Below are 21,042 nucleotides of genomic sequence, written 5' to 3' on the forward strand. Positions count from 1 at the left end.
TCCTTCTAGTTGTCTTCCAATACCTTCACCACTCCATTCCCCATTACTATCACAAAGGACATGAAATCATCCAAAGCAAAGAAAAACACACTCCAAAATTATGTTAGAAGCATGAGTATCTTAAATCTCTCAGTAGCTGTGCTCAGCTATTTATGTTATCTTCACCTTCTCTCTTTCCTTGCAAATCTGCTGCTTATATTAATTAGTACTAAAATAGTACATACTTTCTCCCCCCCACAGAAGTTGAAAGTTTTTAGATGACCCAAACAGCAGATACAAAGTTGAAGGGAAACGTGTGCCTAGCTGCCTGAAATTTGAAAAACCTCTCCATCCTCCATCCCCTCTGAGAAGTATCAGTAAAACATGGATAGCTTCACACTGTAGAAGCATGCTCTGCCACCACAGGTACTGCTGTTCACAGGATCGTACTGTTTATTTTTATTTTGAAAAGATCTTCATCATCTAGCTGGCAAAAGGTTCCCTTTAGACTACTACTGTATGCGACAACTGCTATAAGCAGAACTTCAACAAAAACAACCGCCTAAGGAGCAGCTGTGCAAGTCAAAGGCCACGAAGGAGATGAGCCAGCATGTTAGAGAGAAACGATACCACAAGAAAATCCTATCCATTCACTCTGGTAAGGCTCCCATGCTGCTAACACTTCTGAATATGAGCAAAAGTAGTTGCACTAAAATAATTCCTCTCCTCCCACATACGGGAGTACTCTGAGCTAATGGAACAGGAAATGCTAATTACTTATATACCCTAAAAACCAACACATACGTTCTTCCCAGTTAACCTAGGTCAAGCTTGAATGGTAACTAATAACTAAAACATTTGCTGTTCAATACACCAGCAGTCGTCTATAGCTACAGCTACATGCAGCACAAAGATTCAGAATGAATCGAACTTTTAAAATTTCCATTCCAGGGAAAAATCAACCATTCTGGCAGAGCTTTAAATGCATTTCAGGGCAAAACAACCTAAGAAAAATCCCTAGGAATTTTGACATTTTTCAGCAAAATCCAGGGAGGAGGTTTTACATTAAGCAGTATCAATAATTTCCACTCCGTTGCTTAAAACTATCTGAAAAGTCTGCTCCCAGTGTCCTCCATCATAGGATGGAAAGCTCAAACTTGGCACTGTTGGGAGCCTCTGCCCCCCAGCAAGGGGAAGCAAAAGCCTTGAGGATCCTGGTTCCAAAGACCGTAAAAACACGGAGGGCTGCGTCCATAGCACAGTTTGCATGGCAGGACATCCACGCGTCCGGGGATGCAGTTCAGCCGGTTACGCAAATTTAAAACTTTGTAGACAGCTTTTTGATTCCACAAAATTGACATTTTGAAAAAGCACTTCCTCCCCCTACAAACGAAAGTGATTTGCTCTGGCTGTATAAAATAAAGACCCAATAAGAAAATACTAGCTTTTACCAAGCATTCCCTACCAACAAGACAGACTCCACAGAACATACTGATTTTGCTGATAATTCATTAAACAAATATTACAAAAGTGTTTTGACTGAGGGAAAAAAAGTATGTTTATTTAAATTGTACTGAAAAACACACAAATGAGGGATTCTCATCCCATATCTTCCCTAACAAAACAGTATATATAAAAAAAATATTTCTTCAGAAACACATAGCAAGTCACAAAGTTATTACGCCGTTTTTCAGTGACACATGAAGTCTTGATAGAAGGACTCTTAAGTATCAGTTTGTTTTTAACTTTAAAGTATGCTGAAGCAGATTAATGCATCTAAGCAACTCTCTCCTCTGCCACACTACGTGCAAGAGGTGGTACCAAATAGGCACAAATGCACCTTATTATGTCATTTAAAAAGGTGGTAGTTCTCTAAGAGTCCTTCATCCTCACAGTATCAAGTGAGACCTCAAAATTAAAAGGTTTTTTTAATCCATGAGGCATCAATAATTCATTAGTAACTCATTTTAAAAACTACTTTCCCTATGGAGCAGAACCTCAGTAACTCACACCTATGATCTAGATCCCTGGCTTGCAATTTAATTTTCTGCATTAAAAAGAAAATAAAGAAGGCAAAAAACGTTTTTCTATATCAGAAACATCCTCAATTATTATTTATTATGATAATTTTATCATAATAGCAACTGTTACATAGTATTTTTTAATCAATTAATGATTTTTCTGATCTCGTAAAAATAACTACCTTTCTGACACGTACCAAAAAAATTATTCCTCTGAACGATCTTGGGAGTAGGAGGAAGAAGAGAGTGAGAAGGATGTTGTATGTGGCTGCTTAGGGCTCATCTAAAACATTACTGTATTAGAAATAAGTCTTCAAATCCTCCTAGTCCTGAAGAAGAAACAGTTCTACCAATGTACTATACGTGACTTTATGTTCTTCTAAGTAGATGTGTGTCTTGGATACTCAACTCTCCTCGCATCTGACATCACTAAGCATACTACTACCTTTCAGTTAAGCAAAAAATAACCATGTGTTTCATGAATCACCCTCATTTCTGAAGTGACCTTAAACTTTTGACATAATAGAACACAGTTTGAGGTATGATCACAGGAAGCAAATTATAAAATTTCAATAGCAGATAGGTTCCTAAGGAAACAGTCAGAGCAATGCAGAATTATGCATCGATATCTTGAATCTCTGTATTAGGTCTCAAAATATGGATTACCCTATATTTTTTCCATAAAATGCTTAACTTCAGAACAACAGCTGGTCAAGTAAAACATATTTCAGATTGCAGAGACACATTTAATTTTCTTCAATTTTCCCTTTGCAATATGTTTTGATTGTCAACATCAACAATGGAAGTTTACTCGCTTACCTCCAAAAATGAAAAGCGAACAGAGGACTGCATGGACTGCAGGGGCTTGTTGGGGTTGGGCTCAGGCTCCTTGGGGTGAGACTGCAAGTTAAAATAATGTCATCTCCAGTGAACAGAAGGTTTAGCAAGAGTTGTATGTTTTAGCGTAGGGTTACGAAAGGAGTTTCGGTTAGAACCAAAACATTACTGTCCTCCTGAATGAAGTGACTGACAGTAGCCACGCAGTTTTTGACTTAAGATGAAATTGATTTAAATAAAAACAAATATGAAATCTGGTGCTGGTGCATATACTTGACTATGTTAGACTCCCTCTGGGAACAATATTTGTGTACAAAGTCCACAGAGAGGGGAAAAAAATGGTAAGTTGGTTCAAACTTCTAACTTCATTCTGTATGGAACACGATATGTAACTATTTTTTTTTTTTTAAATCTTAGGGGTTTTTTTAAGTTGTTGATATGATGCAAATGGGATTTATTAAAAACAAAAGGAAAATTAAAATTGATGATGAGCTTCACCAGCAATAAGAAAATAGTAATAAAGATTTCTAATTTGAGAGCCTAAAATTTGCACACTTACTAAAAATTAAAAGTGCCCTAGCTAGGTAGCATCAATTTCTGTTCATTTCACTATAAAATGTTCCTTCACAAATATCAAGTCCTTTATTTAGGCAATAAAATATGGATATAAACAACTCATCCGAAAAAAACATACTTGAGCATTTCTCTTCAAAGGTGCCTTCAAGAAGTTGCATCAAGTGCATCTCCATTCAAAAGGTCTCTTAATAAAACAGTAGGCCACTGACAGATTTCACAGATGCTCTTTTAAAATATACTCATGCGGTCACATGCACTTGTCCCCATAAAACTTACAAGAATGTTTTTTTTTTAAAACATGTTTAATAGCATGCCTATTGTTGCAATTAGCTGAAGTTATCTGTCCAAAAAAACACGCAGCTCTGCCTTCTGTGCAGATTGAGCGAAGGCAGAAGCTTATGGGGAACTTTTTCCAGATCACCATCATAAAGATTTGTTCTGCTACGTACTAGACCCTTGCAGCCAGCCAACGCTAGCGCTCCTGTCCTGTCCCCAGTGGAGACACAGATGGCCAATATGCTAAGCACAGCTAGCTCCAACTCTAAACCCTTTTTTTTTTTTTAAATTGAACGACAATTTGCCAAATTTTTAAACATTCCCATGAAAACCTTTCAAGGTGGACACTTGGTTCAGTTTTTTCTGAACATTTCAGCAGGAATAGTACGACTGCTTCTAAAACAGATTAGAGATGACATTTTTTTGACATTGTACATTCTTGCAACCTTTCCTTCTTGAGATGCTTTGGAGAAGACACAGAGTTTGGCAGGGACATGCACACTGAGTCAAGGGTGGGCCTGCTCTTACTTTCTGACAAGGCTGCTGTGTTCGGGCAGGTTCCTCTTGCTGCTTGCTGTGCCTGCATAATCCCTGGATTAGGTGCACAGAAGAGCACGCTGTCAACACAGCCCAGCAGCTGGATATGAGCTAGGTTGATTTCAGTTGCAGACTAGCTGTGCTAGCACAACAGTATGTCTGAGCTAATAAACTCCATCAAGAGCCAACAGCTCAATGTATCACTCTGAAAATGGATAAACTGAACCATCAGTCAGCCTGTGCAGGCCTACGGAGAAAGGTGTGGATGAACAGACTCAGATTTCTGCTGTTTCACTGTGGCACACTCTGTTGTACTGCACTGACCTGCCACAACATGCACTGAAAGGCCTTTGCATATGATCAGTACCGGCTTGTAAAAAGTTTTTTTGTACTGCTAAGCTCTATCTGCCCTGTCTCATTCTCCACTGCAGGTCTGCTGCAGCAGAGCTGGCAGTTCGTCCCCATTTGTTTGCTTGTGCACCGCCCTTTTGTTTGTCTCTTGGTGTGAGCCTTGCTGACTACAAGCTGGCAAACTCTCCTGGGCTCTACCATCGGTGCTCACACTGCTGTTCCTGGGCGTGCACAGCAAGGGAGGAGACCAGGGCAGGTGATGCAGGCAGCAACCGACCTCCAGCAGGATCGGAAGCAGGGAGGGGAGCTGACACTGATCAACAGAGAATCCAGGCGGACGGAGAAGGAGAAATGGCACTAGCTGGCCAAAAGGCACAGGGCTTCGGCAGGGAGAGAGCATGGGGACTGCTATGGAGTAACGACTGGGGGCAAGGAACTTACCAAAGCCAGAGTAGTGAGAAGGAGAGGGGAGAAACAGGTCTGGCACCAAATGAGAGGCATATATTAACTTCAGACCCCAGAATGAGATTCCTAAGTCACTTCGGTGTGAACAAATCCTAGTGACAGCCACGGGCAGAGCACATCTCCCTCCCTCTAGTGGATGGCACATACACAGCAGGTGGAAGTCCTACACCTGCTAGTAGTTACTCACATTCTACCTGATTTTCATTATTGTAACACATCAGAGTCTCAGTCACGGAGCAGACTCTCGGGGCATTCAGTATCAGATGTGCTTATACTATGGATCTATAAATTCCCACCGAGTGATGACACTGGAGCGTCAATCCAGTTCTTCTATAGAACTTGCTTTTCAGCTTTGCTTTTTTAAGACCTACAAATTACATGCAAAAACCTGTTAAAACAAATTATCACAGTGCATATGCACGAGGCTGACAGGCAGCCTTAATTCTTACATTTACTAAATTTGGAATGCTTCACTTTGGATCCTTAATATTCTTTGAAAGAGCTTTCTGCAAGTGATGAATATAAAGTAGACAGACTGTACTAATTTCTCAGAGAGACAATGTAATTCTAGTCCCAACATTTAAACTTTATTGAAAGAAAATTCATGAGAACCAGTGTGCAAAGAATGTTTCAAGGAATAAGTTGGATTTTTTTTTCCCCCCAGATACGTGCTTTTATAGATGACTGAAAATAAGAATTTGGGAGACATGACGTAAGTCTGCATTGACTCAACTCTGACAAATCATGAGAGAACGACTCTATGGGAATCATTAAGTGCCAGCAACCAAAATATGATACTTTCTTTTCTCTACATGTAAATTAAGTTTAGAAAGTAGCAAGTGTAATGGCAAAAGAAAGTCTAATATATGAAAAAATTAAATATATCCAGACAACATTTTAGCAAAAACAACGATCAATGCTGAATTTAAAATATAATTATTGATTTTATCAGTATTAAATATTGTCAAAATATGGCAAAGCAAGTGTAAATATTTCAGGTTACCATGAAAAAGGAGGAAGCAGTAAACAATTACCTCATATTACAAAAACACACACATATGTTGAAAAAACAGTAACATGAATCATTTTTCGTCCTTTGCAGTTAGTGGTGTTATTCTCATATGATGATTACATAATTCAGTGAAGATTGATCAAAAAATATTTAAATTGCCACATCTCAAAAGGAGTATAATTATCAATTATTCATGGAAACCATTTTAATGAGCTCCCTGATAAGACCCCTCCTCCAAAACTCCTGAGAAATTAGCAATGCCATTTTTTTCAGAAAAATATCTAGAGCTTAGTCTGCTCACAGCTAACACACACTGCTCTCAGCAGAAGATGCCAGATTGAAATGCAGAATTTCTCTCTGACATTTCACAAACGTAGTTCTGGGGAACCCAATATAACATCTACACTTGTTCCTTGGAATGAAGTGCTCTGTCTCCTTCATGTGATTATTAGAATAAATTATTTGCTACGCTGCACACTTACCTATAGCCCTCTTTTTAAAACATGGCAGATGTCAGAGATAATACCTTTCATATCTAAGTAACTTTACCGCAGGCATCTGCAGTATTCAGGGCTTTTTTCTCCAGCAAGAATGGGGAAGTCCCAGGGAATACTAAAGGATCTGACGTAACCATATCTATTTACCTAGATAAAATTAGCAAGTCCTTATGGTGACTACAACATGCATACATACATGCCTGACATGTCAACGTAGACTGTTGGTATGTATGTACAGAAATAAATATTTGGCTTTGACTAACAAATCTTGGGTAAACATATGCTGGCATTTATGAATAAAAGACTATACTTACTATCACTATACATTAAAATTACATATTTTACTCTCTAAATAGCTGAAAGCACACAAATGAGTTAATCAGTTTTAAACAAGTACCAAGTAAACATACTGCTAAATTAGGTAAACATACTTACTGCAGAGACTATCAGGAATCCTCCAGAATGTCAATACAGTTCATTAGTGTAGTTACGTATGTAAAATACGGCTCTCGTTCCTGACGGATTTTCACAAACGGCATTTCTAGAATGCTTTAATCTCTCGCAGTGCTCTCTATTATTCAGCAGAGATAGAGGCCTTTAGAAAAGGCAGCACTGGGATAAACAAACAGTAACAGAGAGCTGGAGAGAAAGACAGACACCATGGCCTACTGACAGATTCTTCCCCTACGAGCTGACAGGATTCTCCATGCACTGAGATTCAGTAACTTTAAATATGCAGAAATGCTTTCTTTCCAAATGTACTGCAATATCCCGGCTCCGGGCTCGCACATTTGCTGAAACCAACTGCAGTGCATTTAAAATGTGTTCTTTCAACCTGGAGCTGCAGTGCTCCCAGACTGTCAGCACAAACGTATGTTACACAGCTCCTGGTTGCACGAAAGCCGGCATCATGCAGAAACCATTAAAATATTAAAGACAGACAATACTTACTCCAAGGTCAGCCCTGGAATTTGTAGCCTTTCCCGCTGGGCTTTCATTGCCGTTACGTGTTACCACACTCTATTGTAACCATGACACACATTCACTGGCAGCATTCTGGCGATGACAGAGAGCCAAAATGAACCACTATAAAGGAATGGACTAACGATCTCTTGGGGGCGGGGGGAGGACCGCAAGTTTGGGTCCTTCCACCTCTTGCTGTCACGAAGAGCTGCCGGCTGCCTCTCTCAGGTTAGCAGTAGCACACGCCGTGCCGATTTTGTGAAGCGAACGGCGCCTTCAGTTGTGCACGTCAAGTAATTCATCCCGGGTATTCCGCAGCGGCGGCCGCCGCGCCGACACACACACGCACGCACACACGTTGCACCTCGGAGGAAGGAGAGGTCCCCCTCGCTACGCCAGCCCTCAGCGCAAAAAAAAGCCTCTATGCCTAAGACAGTTTCTCTCAGCAAATGTCAAATATTCACCACCCCCTCTGATCCCGCCGAATAGGATTTTGCCATCTTAAGTCACATTATCCCTTTCCTTGGTAAATAGACAGGCAGTTTCTGCAGTAATAGAACAGCAAACTGCTGAATGAAAAACGGGCTCTTCTCCTTTAATGGGGAAAATTAATTGACAAGGCATTTGAAGAACAAATATATTCTTGTAACACTGAGGTTAATACAAAACAAAAAGTTATCCTTCTATTCTGTCACAATTGCACTTGAACTTTAAAGGGAAATAATCTACAATTTTTATTAAGGGCGAGAGCGAGACCTAGAAATTCCAGAAAAGTGTATCAATTTCAGGTTTAACGGTAATGTCGCTTAAAAGTAAACCAGTGTACAACAGTTTATAAAGGCAGTTTTAGATCAGTGCCACTGTGTAGGATGCTGGTTTTAATTTAATTCTATTCCTTTTTTAATGTACGCTCTCTTAGTCTGAGGTTATCCTTTTAATAAATAAATACTATGAGTTGTTCCATGAGGACTAGCATTTTTTTTAACACTCTGTAAAATACCATGAAAAGCAAAGACACTGTGCAAGTACTTATTTTTAGTAATTTTAAGAGCTAGAATATTTTATCTCACCCGCATAGTTTTCCTGCATGGTTCTTAATTTGTACCTCTTGCACAATATGATAATGTCAGCCACATGATTTTATTTTTTGCCAGAGCTCTGGCCCTGCTCTGGGAATGGACAACTCCTACAGCCTAGTCAAAGCACAGGAGCAAATGAAGCTGCTGCTTTTTGGGTCCCTGGCTCATTTTTGGAAGAAACTAGTGAGTGCACAGGTACAGAGCCGTGGGTTTCAGAGACAGAGGGAAATCTCCTGGTTATGGAAACTGCTGAACTGGATTTGGTGAACTAGATTGCTCTTTCAACCACACAGTAGAAAATAATCATTACATTCTCTCTTTTCTTTCTCCTACATATTTCTATTGGAAAGTACTTTAAATTTAAAAGTTATGTATTACCTAGAGCTTTCATTTACAGCTACTGAAAACAAAACTGAAGGACACACAGAACTCTGCATTTGAATTTCTAAAATATAACAGACATCTGGATTCTGATTACTAAACTGAGGCCCCAGCAAGCATTACTAAGCCAAGCAGCTGGTACATAATCTTTCCACAGAAGTTCTAAATTCTCCTACCTTCCAAAAGAAAGAGAAGGGACTAGATCTAAGGGGTTAAATTCAAGATCACAAACTGCAATGGATGATTTCACAGATTTGCAAGGGCACACAGATCAGTTAGGTGCCCAACTCTAATTGGTACTTTCAAAACACATTCTTCAACTTTTACTCAGAACACAGCAAAACATCAATTTTTTGAAGATACTCTCAAACTTGAAAAAAATAGTACAAGAATCAACTGTCAAACAGCTCCAGCACTGAAACTATCAGGTGAAGCTGTCCGTGCCTACAGGTTTTCTTTTTTTATGATTGAGTTTGGAGACAACCATTTAGGAACAGAAACTTAACAGGAGAGAAGCAGAGTGTGAGGTATGACTACAGCCACAGGTCCCTGGCTCTACCCTAGCTGCCAAGAACAGGCAACCGCCTATTCCCATTGCTCAGCACCTCTCAAACCAAGCTCTGTTCCCTTAAAATTCCTCTGATAAAATCTCTTTTGTACGTAAGACTTCTTCTGTTGCTGAGAAGTCCTGTTTCTGATGGAGACAGACAATTTCGACAGGTAAATTCTGACTGTGTGCACACCACACACAGGCATATTTATGTAAGCCTTATATAATGTTCAGAGGGCTTAACTTTGTGCATACTAACCTTTAGTTAGGTACTTCATCCCGTTATATATGTACGTATATGGACACACATGTAACACCAAAGTACTTAGTTTTTGTTGTATAAAGGTGTTAAATTTCCACTGAAGGCACAGAGATTAGGAGACAGCGTCAAACCCGTAGGAGGACAGCAAGCTCCACTGAATCAGGACAGTGCCACAATTATTTCCATGCACAAACCAGCAAAAGGACTAGCTTGGAAGGAGAAGGTGTGCCTCCTTCAAAAAGTGCAATACAAATTTTACACGTTACTCCCGTAAGGCCAATTTTAATACCAGGGTGAACGGAAGAGACAAGTCGACAATCGAGGTGGGTTTTTTAACACTGTTCTTGAAGCGGTGCAACAATGAAAAACATGCAAAAGAACAGTCTGTCACTGAACACCACGTTAGTGTGAAACATTACAGTTAGGCAGTAGGTGCATTTTACCTGCAGGACGACAAGGCTGCCAGCTTGTATTGTCTAAAAGAGAATGAGTTGGACTGGCAATCGGGCACAGCAGCTTAAACATAAGCAACTGCTAAGGGCTATTTTGAGACCATGATAAATCAACCTCTTTCCTGAGCTAATTCATGCAGGCACTTCACATCACATTAACGGTAAATTATTCCAAGCTGAGATTGATAGATTGACTTTGAAAATTATCCTTCTATGTATTTTGCCTGATCTAGACACAAGTTTGGAAAATCATGATTTACTGAAACAGAGAGATGAATATGTAGCAGGAGATCAAATTCTGCTCTCCATTACACTTACAGTTTTTGCAGGAGTAAATATAAACTGCTTCACTGCTATCTGGGGCCAAAATTTGTTTCATCAAAACAACTGTTTGCACTTAATTTCAGACTGCTTAGATATCATCCCACCAACATATAGGAAGCAAGTGGAAGTTAAAAAGGAGGCTCATTGTATCACAAAAGATAAATCTCATTAATTCACTTAAAGTAGCTGTAGTTTATTCCTAGGATAAATAACAGCCGTTAGACTTGCAAAGGCTACAGTAAGGTCACTGTCTCAAAAGTAGCGATTGAAGCATTTTCTTCATCTTTGGCATCATCCCTAAAACAAATGTCATGAGTGCTACTTTATTGATAAAACCAATTCCGTTAGTTTAACACAGCATTATTACCATAACAGATTAAATTACCACAAATGCTGCAATATCTGTGCTAAATAAAAAGTTTAATTTATCACTTACGAGATTTTTAAGTTGAAATCTGCAGCACCTGCAAGCTACAATGCTTGGATGTTCACGTCAGGGCTCTATTGTATTATATTGTATTATGGCTACTGGAAGAAATTCCATTCTTTCTGTTAAAAAGTACCTTTGTTTCACCATAAGGATACCTCTACTAGCAATATGACAGAGACCAGAAACATTCACTCTTGGTACTAGATATAACATAAGGTTTTGGTACATAAAACTAAAAAAAATTGGTTCTGCATGCGCTCTTGGCTAGTATTTTCCAAAGGTACTCAAGAGTTAGTAATCAGTTCTCAAAGAGCAATGACAATGGACACCTTCTTTCTGGCACAGTCCTTAAACCAAAGATCATTTAATCTGAATTTCTATTATCTAATCTGTTTAGCACACCAGTTCAGACATTTATACATTTCCAGCAAACACAGTCTGTTTAGCAATGCTTATGTAGACATATAGCGTTCATTTTTTTCCCTTTCAAACAGGAATTCTGTTTTGAAATCGTAACACAAAAAAGTGTACCTTGTTTTAAAAATAGTCATCAGAATCCAGTGAATACAAGACTAAAGAATACCAAAATTGTAATACCAGCATGAAGTGACTTATCATTTGTCCTTGATTTTCTGTTGGTCAGGTTTCTCAGCCTGCAAGTTAAGGACACCACCTACCTATCTTACGGGGACAGTATGAGATATAGCTGTATACCATGCTTTGGAGATAATAAGCAGTGAAAAGGCCTGAATTTACTAATACTTTTTTTAACACATTTCAAATTTTAGCATGGGCTAAACAATTTCAGAATGATAATTTACTTAGTATATTTTATCTTTACTTATTTTTCCAATTATTAGATTGTAAAACTCTTACAACATGGTTCTGAAAATGGAAATTGTGGTGCCTTCATCATCTGGCATTCACAGTTATTACTTGGTCTCTTGTCCCTTCTTCCTCATGAGGAGAAAAATGAGTACACCTTAGAGATGGAATTAATTTTGTTCACTGCAGCTTTTGTACTGCAGCCTGTAATTCCAGAAGTGATTTAGAGACCCAAGAATAGCTTCAAAAAATCACAACGACAGAAACAAATGCTTTTGTCCACATTTTCTATATAAGTCAAGCTGCTGTTTTCTTGTGCTTAAAGAGAAAAGTTGAAACTTCTATTTGCCAGTTTTCAAGAGCACACTGAATTCCATCTCCGTGACCATCTATCCAGTGTGCATCCTCCCAGAGGGTCTATCAGACAAGCCCTTGTGATTAGTAGCTCTGAAGTGCAGTCATAGTCCCAATAAAGTAATCTCAAAGTGAAATGCACCTGTGTCACAATTACTAGCAACGCTCATCTGTGAAAGTCAGCTGCATACACTGACTAGATTCAAGTTACTGTCTGAGTTGCAGATTTATAACTGAGATGTGTTACTCAGGGACAATTTTTTTCCTCAGTTTAGTGTTGTACTGCACAACCTGTAAGGATGAGAAAACATTAGCAATGTATGTGTATATATACATATGTATATACATGCATATATATGTGTGTGTGTGTGTATACATATATATATATATATATATTTTTAGCAACACTGTCTCCGGCATGTGATAACTTTGCATCCTCTCATGTCCATGTGAAAATTTAAGATCTCAGGATCTACTGTTAAATAAACAGCAGTTCACCATGACTCTCAACAAATCAACTTCTAGTACCCCTGCTTGTTCAACTGTCTGCCTTCTTTTCCTGCTATATTCAAAACTTAGCTTTGTGAAATTCTCTCAGATGAGCAGGTAAGCAATTTTTACTGTCATATTGAATGTTCAAACCTGAGACACTGCAGAATTCTCTAGCAGGTGGAAAGCAAAATTATAAATCTGAGAACATTCAAGATCCTAACAGCTGCTTCATTGCTAACATTGTAGTTTCTAAAAAAGTTCTAGCAGGAATGATGCAGCAGCAGTTGAGTGCAACACTGCTTCTTGGCATCAGTGAGAAGTAAAACACGGCACTAAAGAAATGGGGTGAAAATACAAGCCCAACCTCTTTTTTGTATTCTTTCCAACACAACATGTCTGGGCACATTATTAAGGAGCCACAAAAGAAGGCTGAAATATGAATCTACCAGTTTGTTACTGCCGGCTGAAGTCAACAGACTGACCAATGCAATGCGTATAAAACAAATCTCATGCTTCAGCTATGTGCCGGAAAGAGGCAAGTATTCTTATCGGTGTGTAACTGGCCAGCTTATTCTGGGTTGTTTTGTTATTTACCCAGTACTTTCTCCAGAAGTATCTGAGATAGGCCACAGCTAAGGAAGCAATACCAGATGGTGAAAGGAATCCTTTTTCTTAGATCCCTGTCTGGTATGTCTCACTCATATGCTCAGACTCAAAATAACTGACCAGCTTGCAGTGGCAAGGAATTTTTCACTAGATCGTGTGAGGAAGAGGAGAGGAGCTGTCTTCCATTTGTTTCCCTGCGGAAGGGAGGAGAAGTTGGTGAGGATGATGGAAGAAGGCGTTTGCATTTGCCTGTACCTGGGAGCTGAGTTCGCACAACGGGCTCAGCATGGTATGCCAAAATAAGTTCCTCACCACTGCAGGGCAGTGCTTAGAATTTGGTAGAGCCTGCATGTTCCTTGGTTATCTATGTTCAGTATATGTTGGCCCATAGCACTATAAACTCACAGGGTAGGGGGGGATGACTGTTTGGTACTCCATGACAGAAAGACATACTAGATGACACCTTCCAGCCTTAAGTTCTGTAAGTCTCAACATCATGTATCTATTGACATTTACATGCATACCCATAAATCTGTCACTAGTAAGCAATTTACTATAATGCATTTTATTAATGCGTCACTGGAGTACATGGTAAAAGTCCAGGTGGTCTTACAAAACACTTTGCCAGAGCCTATTTAGAGTTGTAAATCTTACTATTCTGCAAGGAATTTGTTTTCAAATTATAGTTTTAAAAAGCACTCTATAAAATTCAAATGTATTTTGAATAACTTTTTATAAATTAGTTTCATATTCCACTGATAGATCTATGGTATTGTTTATATTACTAAACAAAGGAATAGATCAAAAGAACATATTTATTAGCAATGTTAATTAACCATTACAAATAACAGAACTGCTGTGTAGACCTCTGGTAAGTTAATCCAGCAACTGGTTGTCACATTAAACATCTTAAATAAAAACACAGATCCTAAAACATTGCAGACAAAAGGAATCAATAACATGCACCAGCCAAGATCTGGCACAATCTCTCCACAACCGCACTCACTCCCACTGCTCCACGGTGAGTTTCAACAGATAGTTCTGAAATTTTCCCTGCAGCCAGAATAGTCTCCTCGTGTGCAGGAGCAGATTGCTGTAAACTGAAGTGGGTCTGATGCTGGCTGGTCCTGCAACATTGAGAACTCAGAAGATAAAAATGGTGAAGGTTATCTGGCCGAAAAGTGAAAGAGAGAAGCTCTCTATTCTTGGCTAAATATCATTTGGATCGTTATTATAGATGACAGAAAAAAACAGCAAGAAGTGCCATCTAATACAAAGCGTTACGTAGCCTTCCTCATATTTCACCACAACCTCCCATCTCCTTTTATTAGGCAGCATCATTTTTGCACTTGCCTGTGAAAGCCCCAAAATAACATTCCATACAAAATCAAAAGCTCAACCAATACAATGGCGCACCTTTTGTCAAATTTTTTTTCTTCTGGAAAACTCCCAGAGTAGCTACGTCAGATTTAGACAACCTCCTACCATATTTCAGATAAGAATAAAAAAAAAATCCTAATCTGAAATTAGAAAGCAATAAAAATAGATCAACTAATAAAATCTCTGTCAACAGACATCAAGCTAATATCAAAACTAAAAAGCTTGAGAAATCAGGCTTTAACAATAATTATGGTCTCAATCTGCACTGCTTTTCAATACAAAAGAAACAGCATTAAAAAAATTAGAGGCAAAAATATCTGCTTCTTGAAGAGTTCTACATTACATAGGGTTTAAACAGGTGGGGGTTTTTTACATTAGAGAGTGGTGTTATGCAGGGATAACTGAAACCCAGGCTCTTAATGAGGATTTGTTTATCTGGTATGTCTTTAAGCTATATTTCAGGGCTAATTGATGCCATTTAATTTTCCTGTATTTATTTTTCCATCAAAAGAAATACATTGAAAACATAAAAAAAAAAAATCTTCTATTGAATAGTTTTGTAAGATCATGATGGCATCTGAGTATCTTCTTCAAAAAGTTAAAGCACAAACAAGAAATTTCATTATTCTATAATCCAGGCTGCAGCCCTTCTTCCAACACCCTACACCTGTCTATCAACAACTAACACGTACCTAGAGAGTTACTAAACTCTGTTTTGGCTGACTGATTGATAACTGATTCCTTATTAAGGCCCCATCATGCACATGAATACATATATGCCTGCAGAAGCTTCTCCCTAACAGCTCTGTATGGCTACCACATGCATGCCTAATTTTTTTTTTTTTAAATACACCTCCCAGTTCTCGCTAGATAGTCATTAGACAAACAGGGGTAGGCAAGCACTCTGAACGGAGGTGAGCAGCAGAAATAGAGCAGTTAGCCTTTCACAAAAAAAAAAAACAAACTCAAAAAGTTTGAAGTTCATTGACTTTTTTAGTCTTATGCTTACATAAAGCCCTATATGCATTTCCACAGGGAATTCTGTCATTACAGACAAGCACAAATGAATAATGTCGTCTGTTACAAGACAGTATTTTCTTCCATGAAAGCAGATACTTAAAATATGGCATCAAGTTTCAGCAGAAAGTTTTGGCAATTAATCCCATGAAAGTGATGACACATTATAAAGAGAGCTAGAAGGAAGTCAAGAGATCATCTTCTCATTCCCCAAGAGAGGTCCATTATAGCTATATTAGTTCTATCACTCCAGCCAGCTGTTTGTCTCATCTGTTCTTAAAAGCTGATAGCGATTCCACAACACTCCCAGGTACTCCACTCCTCTGCTTCACTATTCAGAGACAGTAAACGTTTCAAAAGTGTCTAAGCTGAATCCCCCTTGTTCCAATTTAAACACATTATGTCTTGCTTTACACCCCAATAACATAGAAAAGACTTTTATTTCCTAGTCGTGGCAGATGTTCCACACACTGGAACACTTTCATGATCACCCCTCAGCCTTCCCTTCTCTAAAGTAAATAACCCCAGCTTGGTAAATATTTTTCCATAGATCATGTCAAGTTTTCGAAGCAGCTGACAGTTATCATTTGTTGCCCAGTTGAGCCATCTCAACACACAGCAGTCAAACCTAAATGCAGCACTCCAGCATAAGGCCTTGTAAATTCTGTGTGGGGTAGAGTAATACTGCATGCCTTGCAGCTCAAAACATCAGCTTCCGAGCGTGACGTAACCTCTCCCCCCATCTTTTTTCTCCCCCAACAGCATCACATTGTGGAACCATTATACCTCTCAGATCCTCTTCTGCAAACTGATGCCTATCCAACTATCTTGCAATCTGAAAAGCTGAGTATTTTCTGCTGAAGTAAGAAGTCTCCAGCTTGTCCTATTTTACTTGGCATGTTTTCGCCAGGTTGTCAGAATGATTTTGAAACCCCATACTGTTCTTCAATATACTTGCATTCTTCCCAGCTTGCCGTCTGCTGCAAACTTAATAAATACCATCTATTCCATCATCTAGGTAACTAATGAAAAATAATGACTAAAGCCAGCCATCCAGGTTTCTTACACCTGCAGCCCAGTGTAATTTCCTCCTTAGCGTTTCTACCCTACATGCAATATAGCAAAAGGTTCTCAAAAGTGACAATATCCCCACCTCACACCCTCCCCTCCCCGCCCCCCCCCCCCCCCCCCCAGCCCCTGACAGATTTGCTGGTATGGTTTACTGGTAAAACTTGGCTAAAAAAACCAAACGAACAAACAAACAAACAAACAAACAAAAAACCAAAGTTCCGATTTATAGAGCAGTATTCTAAAAGCTTTCTGGATTTAGATATATATAGATACATTCCTGGTACTTTGACAGACTCATTTCAACCATAAAAACAGCCGTATTTTTAAATGTAAATGAAAACATTTTAAGTGTCTCCTAGCAGAACCTAGGAGAGAAGCATCCACAAAGGGTGACAACAATCTATAAAAACGTCAGCAGCATCTGAGTGATAATAAGAAGAATCACAGAATAGCTGAGGCTGGGTCTCAAGGCCATACCCACACATGGATGTAGAACGTGCCTGGTTTAATCCCATTTCCATCACATGCTGTGTTGGAAGTGGGATGCGTGTATAGTCGTCTGACCACAAAATGGTACCATGTAGCAGAGGGGGAAAAAGCATTCCCCACATCTATGTTCCCTGCACGACCTTTACAAAGGCACAGGTGAGCCTTTCCATTCAGGCTAGCACAGCAAGAACTTGTTTGTTTCCAGCAGCATGCTCAGCCCCATGTTAGGGACACCTGGGACAGCATGTTTGTCTCAAACACTATGCTTGCCTTCACTGCCTAGGGGCATGACCACACTGAACATTCATGGGTGAAGCCACTGGGCTATGAGAGAAAATGTGATTACATGCAATTACACTGCCTTTTGCACTGTGGCAACCAACACACAATGAATATAAAGTAACACATTCCCAAAACCTTTGTCAGCCTTTTAGATTGTCACTCACTCCCCCTGTGGCAGTTATCTGCCATCCGTTTCAGGCAAGCATGGCAATATTATGGATCCACTTATCCCCAGTACTCTTCCTGACCTTTTCACATGCCTGTGGGAGCTGTCACAACACACCTCAGGAAATCTCACAGGTGTTAGCTTGACTGGCTTGCTAGGAAAAAACATGACAGTGAAGTGGAAACACTACATTTGGGAGAAAGGACGAGAGGACAGAGATGGCAGAGAAGAAGAGCACATGCATGGCAGGAAAGTCTGCTAATGCCAGGTTAGCTGCTGCCACGAGTCAGGGAGCAAAGACTAAAGAGGCAGAACTGGCTGATTAGCCCTTGCAGAACAGAAAGGTATCCTGCCAAAGCAGCATTTTCCTTCTCCAAACCTAGAAGAGAAGAGCTCTGTCCTGCTGCCATCCATCCCCCCTTTCCTTTCCAGCCCTCCAGAGAAGCCACCCACCCTCCTGCCGCCCACACTGTTGGCTGAAGTAACCTATTCGGTTTCTGCAACCTCCAGTCTCACAGTGAGCCATCAACCCCTCCCCAAGCACTGCTCATCCTCCCGGCCCCTCATTTTAGTCCCAGGAGCCATCACCCATCCTCCCATTACACAAAGCACTTGGCAACCAGGTTCTTGGCATGCCTATCCCCATATGAAAACTACATTCACAGAGTCCCTTACTTCCCCATTAGGAGTAGGAGTACATCAGATTAACAGCCTGCAGAGGATCTTCCCATTTGGCTTCGCCCAAAATAAATCTCTAGGGTTCATCTAACAGAACAACAGAGCATAACAAAATGCAGTAGTACAGTACTGCAAACTAAGAGGCTAATACTAGAAAGTATCTACACAGCTACTTTTTCAGGTGGTCTTTCCAGTATTTTTATCCCAAGCTATGCAGCAACTAGGATGAAGATCTTGACTTGGAGTCCTGGGGGAAGCCAGCACACAGCAGCAGGTTTCATTAATTCCTCAGAAGATACTGAAGCATTCTGCATAAACAAGAGTTTCCCAAAAGCTTTATGCCAAGACATGTAACGTTGTGGTAGTCCAGCTGAATGACAAAGAAACTGCAGATAACAAATACATGGATATTCTTTATGATAAGCAACAGTACTGGTTTAGACCACTGATAGTAATAAAAACCATTCAAATTTGCATTTCATAGGAAAGAGGGAGAGGAAAAAAGACTTCCCTCCTCCTCTAAGACAAAACAGAAGTGGCTCATTGGGATTTCATGATCCTGACCTCTCTAGAAAGTCAGCCTATAGTTTACATAATGACATGGCCATAATACTGAAAATTTCAAGGGGAAAATCTGTAATGCCAGAATGCTTGCCAGAAGTCGCAAGGCAGGCAGATCCCTGATGTTCAGCAACTGCCTCTTTTACCTGAGAGCAGATATGTAGAATACAGGTGATATTGCTACCAGAAGAACAAATATATTGTGCAGAAACCTGAGTGCTTCTTTCCTTAAAATAAAACCAAACATTTATTTGTAGGTTACACCTCACCTTTAATCTCAAAAAAACCCAAAAAAACAACAAAAAAACCCAACACAAAACAAAACAAAAAAAAAATCTATCATTAGAATTCTTCAAGCAGAGCACAGGTTCATCAAACAATCATGTAATCTTCCCAGAGCCCCACCATGACCCCAATCCTACAGAGGCCGAATGTGTGCAAGCTAGAAATTGCACAGCCTCAGAAAGCTCTCTCTGTAGATCAAGAGATTATTCAAATCTTTGTAGCAGCAGTGCCAAAAAAAAATCAATTCATCAATACAGCATAGGGCAGCCTGGATCATGCAATTCATGAGGAGATTACAACTCCTTTGTGACAAACAATTCTTTTTGACAAACTTCCAATTTTCCTTAATTGAAGAAAACTGGGCTTCCCAAAATGAATGCCACTGGGAAAAAACAAACAATGAACAAGAAGTTGTTTCAGTATGTCAGATTTTCAAGGTCTACCATTTGAAATTCAAGCTGCACTGACTAGCAGTCATTACCCACACGATATTCTTCTGCCAGTTTTCTCACTGGGTAAGTACTTTCTGAAGCAGCAGAAGAAAACAGGTGGTTATATGGTCATTGGTTCTTTTTGTGTATGTCATGCAATTCTGAAGTTTTACTAGAACAAATATCAAAGGGAAATAATTTTACTCCCTCACAACAGAACTTCTGTTCACAGAACAAATGAGAGGACACAGCCAATGCTAATTTAAAAATACTTATAGCAAGTATCTTCTGAAATATTTTTGTTATTCAACATACACCTATCTATCACATTTGCCACCAAAAGTCAGAATTTAATCACATAATTATCGCACTCACAAACGAAGTTACCCCTAGATCCCAACCTGCTGCTCAGAGATCACTACTCCCTTGCCTCAGCAGCTCACATTGCCAGCCATTAAATTCCCCTAGCATTTTCCCTCTGCTCTTGCTGTATGCTTTGCTGCTTCTCTGCACACAGAAACACTACAAACACCACAAACAGCTGGTTCAACAGGTAATGCAGGATACAATGGCAGAATCAACCGAAACAGAGCAGTTCAGTGAAAAAGGCCGCAAGCTGAAAAGGCTGCTCAGGGGAGTGGGCGTCACATGGGAAGAGCAAGAACAGTAGGTTAGCCAATTTGTCAGACCTCCATCCCATTACTCTTTTTTGCCTCATTTTGTCAGGTTCACTATTCCAGTTTTAGTAGTGAACTGATGAGGTCTTTTCTACTGCTATTTCTTTGTAGAGATTCAATTATTTTAGCACCTCAGCACCTGCCCTAATATCGCCAGCAATCCATTAGCCAAGAGATCTGGCCCTCCAACATCTAGGCTGAACCTCATGCAGTATAAAAGAATAATTTGCATGTGTGAAAACATTTTAAATATTTAAAATTTTATATGAACTATTCTACTGCAAAAACATTTTTTAATTTAGGCAAAGCCTGGAGGCACCCAGATACCCGATTTTCTTGACTCCCTCCAAGAACCATGCGATTCCCCCATCCTGAAATTCTGCAACATTCCTACAGGACCACAACTTGACCTTAGAGGCTGATTTCATTTTGCTTTTTCCCTGTGGCTTAATCTGACCACTATTTTGATAAAGAATTACTTAAGATGATTTTTCATTCTCGACCCTGGCCTGGCCTGGCCTAAGTAGCCAAAACAAAATTCCAACAGGGCACAGCAAACCCAGAGCACTGTGGAGAAGCATGGTACCTGGTCAAGCATGGGTCAGGTGGTAATTTACATTACTTAGACACCACAGTACTCACAGAACAACAGTAGATAAATATCACATTACACAATTAAGCTTTAAAACCTGAACACCTCATTTTCTGGACCTGGTCCTCCAGGTAGGCATGTTAT

The 21,042-nt window shown here is 39.6% G+C and overlaps 1 protein-coding gene across 6 annotated transcripts in view; it reads right to left on the reverse strand.

The window, feature by feature from the left end:
* Window positions 1–21,042, reverse strand: part of MAST4 (microtubule associated serine/threonine kinase family member 4) — a 307,392-nt gene that overhangs the window by 132,814 nt on the left and 153,536 nt on the right. The window contains exon 1 of one of the 6 annotated variants that reach the window (XM_087741353.1): window positions 7,503–7,710. The exons of the other annotated variants lie outside the window; for them this stretch is intronic. Within the exon in view, the coding sequence (XP_087597479.1) occupies window positions 7,503–7,549 (47 nt within the window). The 5' untranslated portion in view covers window positions 7,550–7,710. Of the gene's footprint in view, window positions 1–7,502; window positions 7,711–21,042 lie in introns of those variants that run through there. 6 annotated transcript variants of the gene reach the window in all.

Source organism: Nipponia nippon, unplaced genomic scaffold (assembly GCF_047370975.1).
Source record: "Nipponia nippon isolate SJK-2023a ecotype South Korea unplaced genomic scaffold, ASM4737097v1 scaffold_8, whole genome shotgun sequence".
Classification (NCBI taxonomy): Eukaryota; Metazoa; Chordata; class Aves; order Pelecaniformes; family Threskiornithidae; genus Nipponia; species Nipponia nippon.